The sequence below is a fragment of the Pleurodeles waltl genome, chromosome 4_1 (genome assembly GCF_031143425.1).
Source record: "Pleurodeles waltl isolate 20211129_DDA chromosome 4_1, aPleWal1.hap1.20221129, whole genome shotgun sequence".
NCBI lineage: Eukaryota > Metazoa > Chordata > Amphibia > Caudata > Salamandridae > Pleurodeles > Pleurodeles waltl.
This window is the reverse complement of record NC_090442.1, coordinates 659,708,400-659,721,739: the sequence shown is the minus strand read 5'-3', so window position 1 is coordinate 659,721,739 and position 13,340 is coordinate 659,708,400. Positions and strand designations below refer to the sequence as shown.

Below are 13,340 nucleotides of genomic sequence, written 5' to 3'. Positions count from 1 at the left end.
TGTCTTTGCTAAGACAGGAGTCATTTCAATGGGGGTTGTGCGCCAAAAAATGGCACAAGTCCGGTTTGAGCCATGATTTTTGACTCAAACCTGACTTGCACCATTTTTTGACGCACAACCCCCATTTTCCCCCTACGCCAGCGCTGCCTGGTTTGAGTCATTTTTTTTTTCTCTGACCAGCCCGCCAGCTAACGTCAATCTTTAAATATGGCGCCCACATGGTGCGTAGGAATGGCGTTAGCCGACAGTAAAATTTTAATGCAAACCAGCGCAAACGCTGGTTTGCGTCAAAAAGTATAAATATGGGCCTTGATGTCTCTGTTGTCAAGTTCTTTGGCTGACAAAAGTGGTAGCGCTTAAGTATAAATGGCAGTATGAAGAAGTATACAGAAATTATTATTTTAGATTTTTATTAAAGGTTTTGTCAGATTCTCTGCATAGTGCTCTGTGTTGGAACACGCTCATATATTGTAGTGCACATGATATAAATCAGATAATCAGGTAACACATGATAAAATATGTCCTACTTCTTGCAGCCAATCTCAGTAAGGCCGCCATTACAAGAGAACGGTAACTGCCAATACCCTCTTACCAGAGCCATCAGGAATTATGAGCCCTGCAGGGCTATAGTGGCCCTTTCATGTTTCCCCAGAGGTTTTGGCTGCTGGAAATGCCAGGGGAATCGAACCAGAAGTTATCCATTCCCCCCGCAGGTCAGCATTCCTGGGAAGATTCCCTGGTTCATCTTGTAATCTCCAGAGGTAACTGTTGCCCCTATATTGGCAACTCCTTAGGTGGGCCCAGAAACTCCAAGGCCCTCATGGGAGGCAGCATGAGCGGTATCCCTGGAGTGTACCGCTCCAGAAGAGCCTCGGTCACCTAGTGCTCCCACACCAGAATTACCAGATGCAGTAACACCGGGCCTATTTTACCAGGTACATTCCTTATTCCAATTAAGCAACACGTGGTTCTGCTGATGTTACCCTCAGAGCAGGTGGAAAACATGCGTAGTAACGTTCCAAGAATAGGGAACCCACACTCCACAAGGACCAGTGTCCCCAGATCCGAGTGCTAGTCCACATTCCAGGAGCTTCATCATAATGCCATGACTTAGGGGTGGCAATGCTTGCAGGAATTTGTCCAGTCGATGTCACCCTGAACCCCAGTGGTGTAACAACTGATGGGGCCTCCATGAAAAGGATGAGGAGAGGCCCCTGAGGCTCCCATTTATCACAGCTAAGCCTTGGCCTTGGTTTGAATGGGGACCCCTTGAAGGGCTCGCCCCCCCCCCCCCCCGACCCCCGCAGGCTGGGCGCCACTCCGCACAGCGGGGGGGGGGGGGCAACAGGGGCCTGCGTTGCACCCAAGGGCGCCTCTGAATAGCAGACACATCACAATGGGGCCTCTAGCCAACCTAAGGAGGTGATATGCACCCCTGCCTCCGTGGCTGGAGTAGGCACCGGGAGAGGGCCTCTCCGCACCTGGCGCACCGAGCCTAGATATGTTGCGCTATATTATGCTATTGGTATGTGGCATTCACAATCCATTATTTTTAAATCGCATTTTCAGCACGTCACATTGTAAAGCTGCGCCTTGTACGTGTTTTCTACCTTAGAATGATATCCTTGTCATATCGTGTATTGAAGGGGTACCGGGTTCCCCAAATACCCAGTAGTCGGGTACGTATTGCAATGGGCCAGAACAGGGTTTCCTTATAAAGCTGCAAAAGTTATATAAAGTTTCGAGAAACAATACAGTACGTCTTTGTATACTTTAAATGGTATACTTCCAATTCTCCCTTCTTCTGTACAGCCTGCGTAATGGGAATATGTAAGTGTGATTTATGCTCGTCAAGTGAAAATGTCTGAGGTTTTGCAAAATATAAAGTTCTGATGAATGCATACATGTGAAAGTATCCCGACAATCATGGATTTTCCACCAAGCTTTGACCCGGGCTCCAGGGTGGTACCTGTGAGGCGCGCGCGCCGGAGAGGAGCGTCACTTACCGGCGGCGGCCAGGAGGTGCTGCAGCTTCCCGCTGCCCGCCCGGCTCATGGACTTGGGGACGCAGTAGAAGAATCGGGCGATCCTGCGCAGGGCCTTCCCCACATCACGCCCAATTGCCATCACCACCCTGCAGCTTCAGTACGTAGGCATGATGAGAACCCCGGGGGCTGAGTACCAGATGCAGGGCTCTGCCAGGTTTCGGATCCAAATCCCGGTGGGTCCAGCTCAGCATTTCATCCTTCGAAGCTCGACGCGCAGAGCATCACGCACCTGACGGACGGCCTAGGATGAAGCGACGATGCTTGTCTAGGAGCAGAGAGAGGGAGCGTGTCATGATGCCTGTGCAGGGAGCCTCCCTGGCTCGGGACCAGCTGTCGGAGGCTCCCCCGGACTCAAGGCCCACCCCTCGCGCTCTCCATCCCCTCCTCCTGGGGGCAGCTGCTGCGGCACGGCGCCTCCTTCCGCTGTACCACTCGGCTGTATTAATAGACAGCCGTGCCGCCGAAAGATGCGATGACATCTGAACTGTCCAAAAGGATTTTCATCCAGGAAAAAATAACCCTAACACGTTTATTTAAGCCACAAGGACGCTCAGTCTGTACATGTCCCTGCTGCAGGAATCTGCGAGCGAACAGCACCGTCGAATTCCGGTGGGAAGGTCTCAGGCTTTCCAGACATCCCAAGGTTTTCCATTTCAGGGTAACTCACCTAATCCTGGTTTTTGGTTCGCATCCTGGCGGGTTGCTTCTTTTCTCACACAAAACTTTGCAGGACTGTACTAGTCAAGAAATGACTTCAACAATTAAGATGCGTCTCAAAGCATCGCTGTAGGGCTCAACCATTCCGTGGAAAGTGTTCAGTGAAAGTGCTGCATCCGTGCTTCTGTGCTCCCCAGCCCAGAGGATACCAGGTCCACCGCAGATGCTCACTCGTGGCCGAAATATATTCTAGTGCAATGGAACCGGCCGCGTGTGAGCCATTTTAACCAATATTACGTAATGGAACTCTAGCACCGGGTCTCTAACGGAGACCTCAAGGTGCCCGTCGTCTGGAAGAGCTGCTCCTGGGCAGGGTCGCAGCTTGGCCAGCAGAATTGGGGGTGGGGGGGGGCTGTGATGAAAGGGTGGGGGGAAAGGAGTCTGAGACAACAAACACACCGGCTTCTGTTCTAATAATTGATTACGGGCATCTATTTTACATGTTCAGAAATTAGGCTCACATCGGGATTTGCACCAAATAAGCAGGCAACAATGGTCGGGATAAGTTCATCAGCAGATCGTGGAGCCAGACAAGAAAGGGAGCTGTGATGTTTTCTGCTTCACTGCCAGAACCCCAGGCTGAATTCCCCTTGCCACGTGGCTATGTGAGAATGTCACCCTGCTACTGTCTGTATTATTTGTCTGGGTAACGTGAGCTGTAAACTGTGCCCGTGTGCACGCTCACAGACAGCAGCCTTCCGATGGGGGCAGGACCGTGACAGATCGACTGTCAGCGTTTGTGCGGTGCTGAAAGCCAAGCTGACCCGGGCCACCCAGCAATCCCTGTGACAGAGAAGAAGTTATCTGCAGCACTGAAACCGCACAACTAGGTAAAACAGCACTTGTAAATGTCATAGTAACACACACTGCAGATCTGTCAGACTGACTGGAAAATGCTGTTCTTCACTCAATCCCATTGAGGGATACAAAATCATCCGTGGAGAACGCACCAACAAACCAGGAGGAGGAATCGCCATCGCCCACATGAGCACCATCAGGATCTCAACCAACACCCACGATGCCCTAGACGTCACAGAACACCTGCACTTCCAGATCTAAGTCAACGCCAACACCACCCTGAGAGGAACCCTTGTCTACAGACCCCCGGGCCTCCACCCACAATTTTGCGACACCATCGCCGACACAATCAGCACCCACATCCTCGCCTCCACGGACTACATGCTCCTCGGCGACCTGAATTTTCACCTGGAGAACACCGGCGACAGCAACTCCTCAGCCCTGCTCGCCAACCTCGCCAACCTCGGCCTTAAGCAACTCGTTACAATGCCCACCCACTCAGCTGGCCACACACTCGATGCCATCTTCTCCACCAGCAGCCACATCACCTTCACTCACACCACTGAACTCCACTGGACCGACCACCGCTGTGTCCATTTCTCCTTCCAGAAACCCACCGCTCACCAACACCAGCATCGGACCCCTCACCGCAAATAGAACAAGATCTCCAAGACCCAACTGATCTCCGCCCTCGCCCATGCCCTGCCACCCAATGCCAGCGACCCCAACACCGCTGCCCTCAACCTCAAACAATGGCTCGACGACTGCGCCTACACCCTCGCTCCACTTAGAAAATTACCAACACCCGCACCAGCAAGAAAGCTCCCTGGTTCACTGCCGACCTTCAGACCTCCAAGGGGGATTACCAGAAAGCCGAGAAGAACTGGCGCCAAGAACAAACAGAGAGCAACCACGCCGCCCTCAAGACTGCCGTCCACAAACATCACCAGCTCATCCGGACCACCAAAAGATAATTCTACAAAGAATGAATTGACAACAACACAACAAGCTCTTCAGCATCATCAAGGAACTCACCAACCCCAAGTCCTGTTCAGCCGACCCCCCTCACTCGCAAGACCTCTACGAATCCCTCGCCACCTTTTTCCACCGCAAGATCACAGACATCCATGGCAGTTTTGCACCGCCGACCCCCACCACTGCCAACGCCGACCACAACGCACCCATCCACACCAACATCCTGAGTGCCTGGACCCCCACCAACGAGGAAACCACCAAGACTACGAGCACTATTCACTCCGGCTCACCAGCCGACCCCTGCTCTCACCACGTCTTCAATAAAGCCAGCCAAATCATCGCTCCCCAGCTCTGTACCATCATCAACAGCTCCTTCGAGACCGCCATCTTCCCGGAGAGTTGGAAACACGGTGAAGTCAACGCCCTGCTCAAAAAACCCAAGGCCGACCTCGAAGACCTCAAAAACTACCGACCCATCTCCCTACTCCCCTTCCCAGCGAAGGTCATCGAGAAGATAGTCAACAGCCAACTATCTCGCTTCCTGGAGGACAACAGCCTACTCGACATCTCCTAGTCCGGCTTCCGCAAGAACCACAGCACCGAGACCGCTCTCATCGCTGCTACCAACGATATCAGGAGCAGACTTGACAAAGGTGAATCTGTTGCCCTGATCCTCCTTGACCTTTCTGCAGCCTTGGACAATGTCTGTCACCACACATTTCGCACACGCCTCCACGACGCTGGAATCCGCCACAAGGCCCTGGATTGGCTCACATCCTTCCTCTCTGGCAGAACCCAAAGAGTCCGCCTCCCCCTGTTCCTGTCAAAAGCCACCAAGACCATCTGCAGAGTTCCCCAGTGATCCTCTCTCAGCACCACCCTCTTCAATGTCTACATGACACCGCTCGCCAACATCGTCCGATCCCACGGCCTCAACATCGTCTCCTACGTCATCATCTTCGGCTCCAAAAAATCGGCATGGGATGACTCCTGGTGGCCTGCCACTCTAGGAGCCGCCCCAACACCCACCACCCACGCACGCAACCTCGGCTTCATACTGGACTCATCGCTCACTATGACCCAGCAAGTCAACGCCATCTCATCCTCATGTTTTAACACCCTCTGCATGCTTCGTAAGACTTTCAGATGGATCCCCATTGAAACCAGAAGAACGGTCACCCACGGCCTCATTAGCAGTAGACTGGACTATGGCAACGCACTCTATGCAGGAACAACGGCCAAACTCCAGAGAAAACTTCAGCGCATTCAGAGCACCTCAGCACGACTCATCCTTAACCTCCCTCGCCACAAACACATTTCAGCCCACCTCAGAGACCTCCACAGGCTCCCCGTCAACAAAAGGATCATCTTCAAACTCCTGATCCACGCTCACAAGCCTCTCCACGATGCCGGACCTGCCTATCTCAACGAGCGCCTCAACTTCAACATCCCGACACGCCAGCTCCGCCAACCTCGCCCTCGCCCCCCGCTTCCACCGTACCACAGCCGGCAGTAGATCCTTCTCCCACCTTGCCACCAAAACCTGGAACTCCCTCTCCGTCAACCTACGTCTGACCCAGGACCTCCTGACCTTCAGGAAGCGTCTCAAGACCTGGCTCTTCAAGCAGTGGCACCCCCTGCCCCCAGCGCCTTGAGACTCTACCGGGTGAGTAGCGCGCTTAACAAATAACTGATTGATTGACGTGGACTTGAAACTGCCGTAATGCAATCATAGAAGAGCAACAGATCAAAGCCAAGGGAGTAGCCAGAAAATTACAATATTCCCCACTTCGAACTAAACCTCTGAAAGTACCAAGCAAGAGAACGGAGCAAGCCCAACTCGCCCTAGAGGATCTCCCTTGCCTCGTCCATCCAAGCATCTATCCATTTATCCTTCCATCCGCCTACTGATATCCACTATATCACCTTTACATTCTGTCATCCATTAATTATTTAATCCATCATTCAATCCATCCATCCACACACCCACCCATCCATCCACTCACTCTGTCCTCTACCCATCCGTCCAATCGGCCATCCACCCACCCATCCATAATATATTCATCCACTCTGCCATTCATTCATCCATCCATTTGTCCATCCACTCTGCCATTCATTCACTCATATTTTTCCCACTCATTCATTCATCCCTTAACTAGCCATAATTTTACCTATCCATCCCTTTACTGTCCCATCCTTTCACCTGTCTATCCACCCATCCATTCAATCACTTGTCCATCCATTTATTTTCTCTGTCCTCCTTTCACCTGTCCATCCACTTATCCATTTATGCAACTTTCACCCACTTATCCATCTACTCACTTATTCAATTACCCACTCATGCACCCAGTCATCCATACATCCCTTTCACCCGTACTCCTTCTATCTTTTCCTCTTCTACTTACCCATCTTTCATTATTCCTTGCTCCTGGTTCCTCTTCTATTGTCTCTGTACTCCTTTATAGCAATATTTATCAGCTTTTGTCTACCGAGTTGCAAACAAAGGAGGCCCATAAAGAACTCCACCCCACTGTAGCTGCTAAAGCTGGGGGTTCACGGCACTCCTGATCAAAGTCTTCTTCCAGACCACCAAACGTGAATAACTAAAGCAAAACATAACATCCTCCTCAACAGCCTATTTCTTTATACAATATTTTGTCATAGCACAGTTTGTACACCTCTTACTTATACTTAATCCTGCTCACAACATCCCATGAAATTGTGGTGAATTCAGCATCTCTCTTTATCTGCTTTCTCAAACCACCAGATTACAACAAATTTATAGAACTCATACTCTTTAGAAACTCAGGCCCATATTTATGCTTTTTTAGCACCGCATTTGCTTAGTTTTTTGATGCAAAATCGGCGCAAACTTACAATGGTATTTTGTAAGTTTGTGCTGCATTTGCGTCAAAAAACGACGCAAATGCGGCGCAAAAAAAGTATAAATATGGGCCTCAGATACCATCCTAGCCACAGTGAGAGCAGAGTGGTGTGATGATTTCATATCATTGCCTCTGCCTATTCCTTAATGGTATCACACTGATCGCAGTCCATCACCAGGGCTGAACTGTCTATAGGGCAGTGCCAGAAGGGCTGCCCGACATGTCTGAGTGGGGGTCATTATTTTTTGCCTGTTTGTGGCCGTCTTTTATGATCTGGTGGGGTGAGTTCTAACTGTTGATTTCACTGCTATTACCACACACATTGCCTGCATCAAGCATAAGCACAAAGATGACTAAATCAGATGCAACTGGTTCCCAAAAAGAGATGCAAGTGTTGAGATAGTCCACAAAGTGCCATTACTTGTAGTTTTTGTACACAAGATACAAATATCACTATCCTGAGAAGGGTAATGTAACAGCTAACAGACCTCTACGTCGACCTGATAACTTCACAAGCACAGTTGCAGAGGTCTGCTGAGAACTGAGAACATGGTGCAGGTTGCTTCTGGGGTGCAAATGGGCACAGGCGAGCTTGCCTTTGGCTCTCCAACAACACGCCCAATGTACAGACGTAGAAGCAGATTACATAACCCCTCCACAGCTGAAATGCACAACGAAAACCCTTCAAGATGATAGTAGTAACGCATAGGGAAAAAGATGGAAGAGAGAGGGGAAATACTATTATTTTTATTGTAGAGTCTCGGTTGAAGCCACCTGACCTGCCCTTAACACCTATGAAACAAGGTAAGCTAGAGTAAAAAAAAAGAAAAGGAGACAACGTAATTACCTAAAGCTGTTATCTGTGACTGAAATATTAAAAAGCAACAACCAGTAATCACAATTGCCCTTGACATGCGATAAACAAGAAGTGCCATACTAAAAGAGAAAATGCATCTATTGTGTAAAAATAAGATATAAAGGTGATCATTATGAAAATAAAGAATCACACATAAAGTCTGTATGCCAATAATAATAAGCATATTATGTACTGCATGCACTTACATTCTCAATATTTTGGTCCTCTATATTTTGGCCACACTATTTTGGAAGCATAATGTTTCTGGAGTTGATATTTAGACATGTTTGTCGTTAGAGGGACTGATTTGCATTATATCATCCACAGACCCCTGGCATGGCTGAGAGCACTAATACTTTGATGTGCTTGTGCATGCACACATTGGACGGGGTCAGACTGGGACAGGAAATAGGTCAGTGAAGCAAAATAAAAGTGGCCCTCATTAGCGAATCAGATTGCAACCATGTGAAGTGATTTCCTTCCTCACGTGCCTTAACTTTCTCTTTGCTCATCCGATTCTCCAGTTATCCTGAAAGCCTTGGCAGAGCACGCCGAGCTTCTCTTTCTTTGCTATCTTTACATACTACTTTGAGCCACAGTTCGCCCATCACGTCTGGATCTTTGCCACATAACTTTTACAATCTCCATCACAATTGAATCAACTCTTATCAACCTGCTTATATCACATCCTCTTCCCATGTAAAATCACCTTGTTCTTACCTCACTCAGCTGGGCAGCCATTCTAGCCCAAATAAACTACTGGAACTCATTGCCTCTTGGTCTCCCAGTCGCCTCACTCGCTCAGCATTCTCGCATACAAAAAGTGGGTGTCCAAGCCAGGTTCCTTCTCTCACGTTGGTGCCTTCGTTGCTCTTACTTTGCATCGTTGCACTTGCTCTTCATTCCTACTTGAATCAAGTTTAAGGCTCTCTATTATGGCCCTTTGAGGTTTCCTCCGTAGAGGTCCCTCTAGCTTCACTCGAAGTTCTGTCATTCATCTGTATTTTGGACTTAAGAACGTCTTCTAAGTGACTTCTGGGGGACCTAATATTTCCTTTTCTTTTTTTGGCAGCAAAAAGTGGAACGATCTGTCCCTGCGATTACACATGATTGACAATGGCCTTGCAACCATCTTGCTTCCGAAAAGCACTGAAAACATACATTTTCTCACTGGTCTCTCAGACATGGTTCTCCCTCCACTGTGTAACATCTTCAGCAGGCTCTTCACCTTATCATAGTGCCAGGATACCTTTATTGGTTGGCAGTTCATCTTATAAACCCCACTAACAAAATATAAGAATGATAAGTACAGATTTACTATTCTTATCTCCTGATCTAAGTAGTGTGATGATTTATTGTCAAGTTGCATAGACGTCGAATTAAGGAAAGTAAAGCATACGAGCCTATATATTCTTACTTTGCCCATATTTTGCTCCTCACAATTTCGGCCACGATATTTTGTCAGCAACGTATTGTAGAGTTGATGTTGAGGTAAAATGCTAGCTAAAATCTGCTTCTTGTTAGAAGATCAAATTACTCTGTTATTAGATGCAAACGATCACGAGAGATCTTCCAGACTTCCCATGGCTCAGCCAATCATAATTCAATCCATTAAGAGTAGCAATTAACTAAAACAAACAAAGACGTGTTTGAAACACATTTAAACCAGCCTGGAGAATCAACAGCCAGCTTGTCCTGGAGCATCTCAGAAAATATTGTTAGTTCTAAGGAGCCTCCACATACCTTCCTCTACAGTTTAAGAGAACCGGAGGCTGCTGAGGGGCCAGTAGGGAGTCAGGGGACAACCCAGCGATGTTATCAGCAGAAAGAGGATGCATGATGTGATTTCTGCTACCTCTAACATTTGGGCGTCTATGAGAAACAACTGATGTATGACTCATTAGAAGACCGATAAAGTTAAGCAAGGGAAAAGATTACTTTATACATTTTATATGTGCCTTCATAGGTCATGAAAACTGGTATGTGGGATGACTGACAACAGATCGACCTGGTAGCATCCAGGTTTTCTATCAAGTTTTGAGAAGAATTTACCTGTGTGGGATGCCAGTTAACTCATCGAAGTGGGCAACAAATAACAGTTGATCCATACTGTGCGACTGAAACCTGCATAAATCAATGCAAAAACTCAAATCTCTATATTTTTTTTGCAAACCACCATTATCAGAGGAATGCTTGTGATGACTTTATCGGCTCGATCAGACATCCTCATCCATTAACTTAAGGATCATACGGAGATCCTTCCTGCCCATGACAGTTATTTTATTTAAGGAACGTTTGACAAAAAAGGTAATTGTGTTTTTTAACTTAAAGGTATGCAAGTAAACTTTCAATGTATCTCAATGTATCTCAAGAGAGGACCAAACACCATGACACAGGATCAATGCATCGTCAGAATCATGTCGAAATTGCACTGGTGTTTCTACCACAAAATACCAAGACAATCCTGCTAAAATTCAAGTAATGGATGAAACCAAAAACGTGTATGTAAACAAGGCCATGTAAAGAATTTACATTCTTGGCCAAATTGCATTTTTCAAACATTTAGTATTGCATTACAAAGCTCTTAAGTTTCCCAAGCCCATCCAAGAGTACTTTATAAACACTAGGTTTTTCCTTTACATTTTGGTACTTGAAGTTCTGAAGTTTGCACTGGGAAACCAGCATAGGATGAGTCACTCATGCATTGAGCTAACAAGCCGAGATCACTGTGTTACAGACCCTGGTTACTGTAGCAACACAATAACACTACAGCATTTCAAAACATGATGAAGCACATTTTAAATTTAAATTTCTTCCACCACAATTTTAATGCGATGGCAAGCGATAGACACATTGACAATGTCAATAGTTCACCCTACCCGTCTGCACAGCTGCAATGGATGGCTAGATGCCTGGACAGGATGCAGGTGGGAGAAATAGAGGCAGTAGGTGCAAGCTGCATGAGGGAACACTGGTCACAATGCTAGATAGACGCACTAAGGAACCTGCGCTGGAAAACTAAACATCTTAGTACTGTGTGTGGTAAGATCAGTGAAATCAACAGTTAGAACTGCCCCACCAGATCATAAAAGAGGCCCACATGTAGACTGATGTCTTGGCTCTACAAAGATCTCTTGTCAATGACTATCTGTAGCCTGATGAGCTCAGGAACAGACCGGGAAGGGCAGATAGGAAGGGACATGAGACACAAAGAACAGGAAAACAATATTGAAATACTCAAAAGGCATAGACTAGATTCAAATACCTATAAATTTGTTTTTGCATAACACCTATTTAACGCTCCACAAACTAAACAACACCACAGCGACTGAAGACAAAACGTGCTCTAGATGATAAAAAGATGCTAATTTCATCCACATGGTCTGGAGTTTCCCCACCATAGTTCACTTCTGGTCAGAGGTTACAGCCTGTATGGAGAGAACAGTAAACAGGGCTAACGTCAACAATATGGCGGTAAGCTTATTGGATCTGTTACCTGTCAAAAAGCCAAATAAGCTGCCAATAAGTTCTAGATCATGCACTGGGACTAGCCAGGAGGGCAATTGTAATGCACTGACACTCACCAGAAGGCCCACCTCACAGTGGATGGAAAGGTGGGATCGTGAATGGTCAAGAGCTGAGAACATGGCGTTGCACAGTGAGGAGAGACAAGGAATGTGGAGTTGCTTCCTAGCCTACTTGTGGGAGGAAATATTGGCCATGCTTGAGGAGCCCCAGGATTAAGCTTCTGTGGTGTATGGAGAGAGGGGATGGACGTCAGACTCCGCAGAAGGCTCTAGGGTTGATTTTCCTAACGGAAATCTAGGGGGAAGCCTCACAACTCAGTTACAGGATAACAGATGGGTCAGTCTTATCGTGAATGCATAGCTGAACTGAGAATCCACTGAAGCGGGGACTGCTGTTTGAAAGCTATAATGTTTTATAGATGTCGGAAGTGAATTCAAGTATGTGCATGGTGAAGCTGATATTAAGTATGCTGTTTTTTGTGATAACCTAATAAAAATAATAAACAGAATAAATTTAAAAAAGCAATGTCAATAGTTTACACATAAACATGCATAGTAGCCCGCTTTAATATGCCTAGATAACAGCAGGCCCACAGAGTTCAGGTGTTGGTGGAGAGGAGCACAGGTCCTGGTGCTAATGAAAGTGCTGGTATAAGGGGACCAACAAGAATTATTAGATGCTGAAGAGAGATGGGAAGGTCAGCAGAGAAAGGCAGACTGTATACTGTACACCTTGCACTGCTTTACTGACACTTCACTTGGAATATACACCTTTGTATCGAGACTCAGTCTACAAAAGGGTAAAGAAATATTAGAGTCAGTGCCAAGATGGACCACCGGAAAGCGCTTAAATCGCAGCATCCTTAACAAGGATACACAAATATACAATGCAGGAAAGAAAATATAATGTAGAATTTGTAATTCATTGATCCCTCACCATGTCTGGTTGTTGAAATCCTCCCTGCTTGTCAGGATCTTTGAAGTGCCCCAATACTTATAGTAAATCACCCAGTGGCCCATCAACTATGGAACCTACTCCCTGATCAAAATCCAGAACCCTACTCTTGAAAATCTACTGACAATTAGGAAACCAGCAGAGCAGCTGATAATGGGCTCATCTAATGCAGAGACACAAGACAGCTCTCTTTAGCTGGTTCTGCTTCCCTACAGTCACCAGCTAGTGGTTTCCCGCTGCATGGATTTTGCAAGCTAATGAGATATCATTCATCAGACTGACTGGCCCTCAACACCACACCTTCTGGCTCGCCAGCTATCTTGACATCCAGTGGTTCTGCAGTCCGACTTCACACCATAATGTACCAACGTTTATTACAATAAGGAGGATGCAGTTACTGCTAAAAGTTTTTGAAGAAGGTTTTGTAATACCATTTGCGGGCCAGCCAGCTGGGGCCGAAGTCAGGAACCTAAAATCCGCAAAAGAGCACCGAGTGGTGGGTCAACAGAAAATAGAAAAAGAAAGAAAGCTGGGACACATTGACCATCCCCAAGTACTTAATTTTTTCTCCAGTAAGAG

General features: G+C 47.1%; 1 protein-coding gene across 2 annotated transcripts in view; it reads right to left on the bottom strand.

Moving 5' to 3' along the window:
• Positions 1 to 13,340, bottom strand: part of RASSF3 (Ras association domain family member 3) — a 462,665-nt gene that overhangs the window by 358,889 nt on the left and 90,436 nt on the right. Inside the window, exon 1 of one of the 2 annotated variants that reach the window (XM_069229130.1) lies at positions 2,007 to 2,332. The exons of the other annotated variant lie outside the window; for it this stretch is intronic. Coding sequence (XP_069085231.1) covers positions 2,007 to 2,127 — 121 coding nt within the window. The 5' untranslated portion in view covers positions 2,128 to 2,332. Of the gene's footprint in view, positions 1 to 2,006; positions 2,333 to 13,340 lie in introns of those variants that run through there. 2 annotated transcript variants of the gene reach the window in all.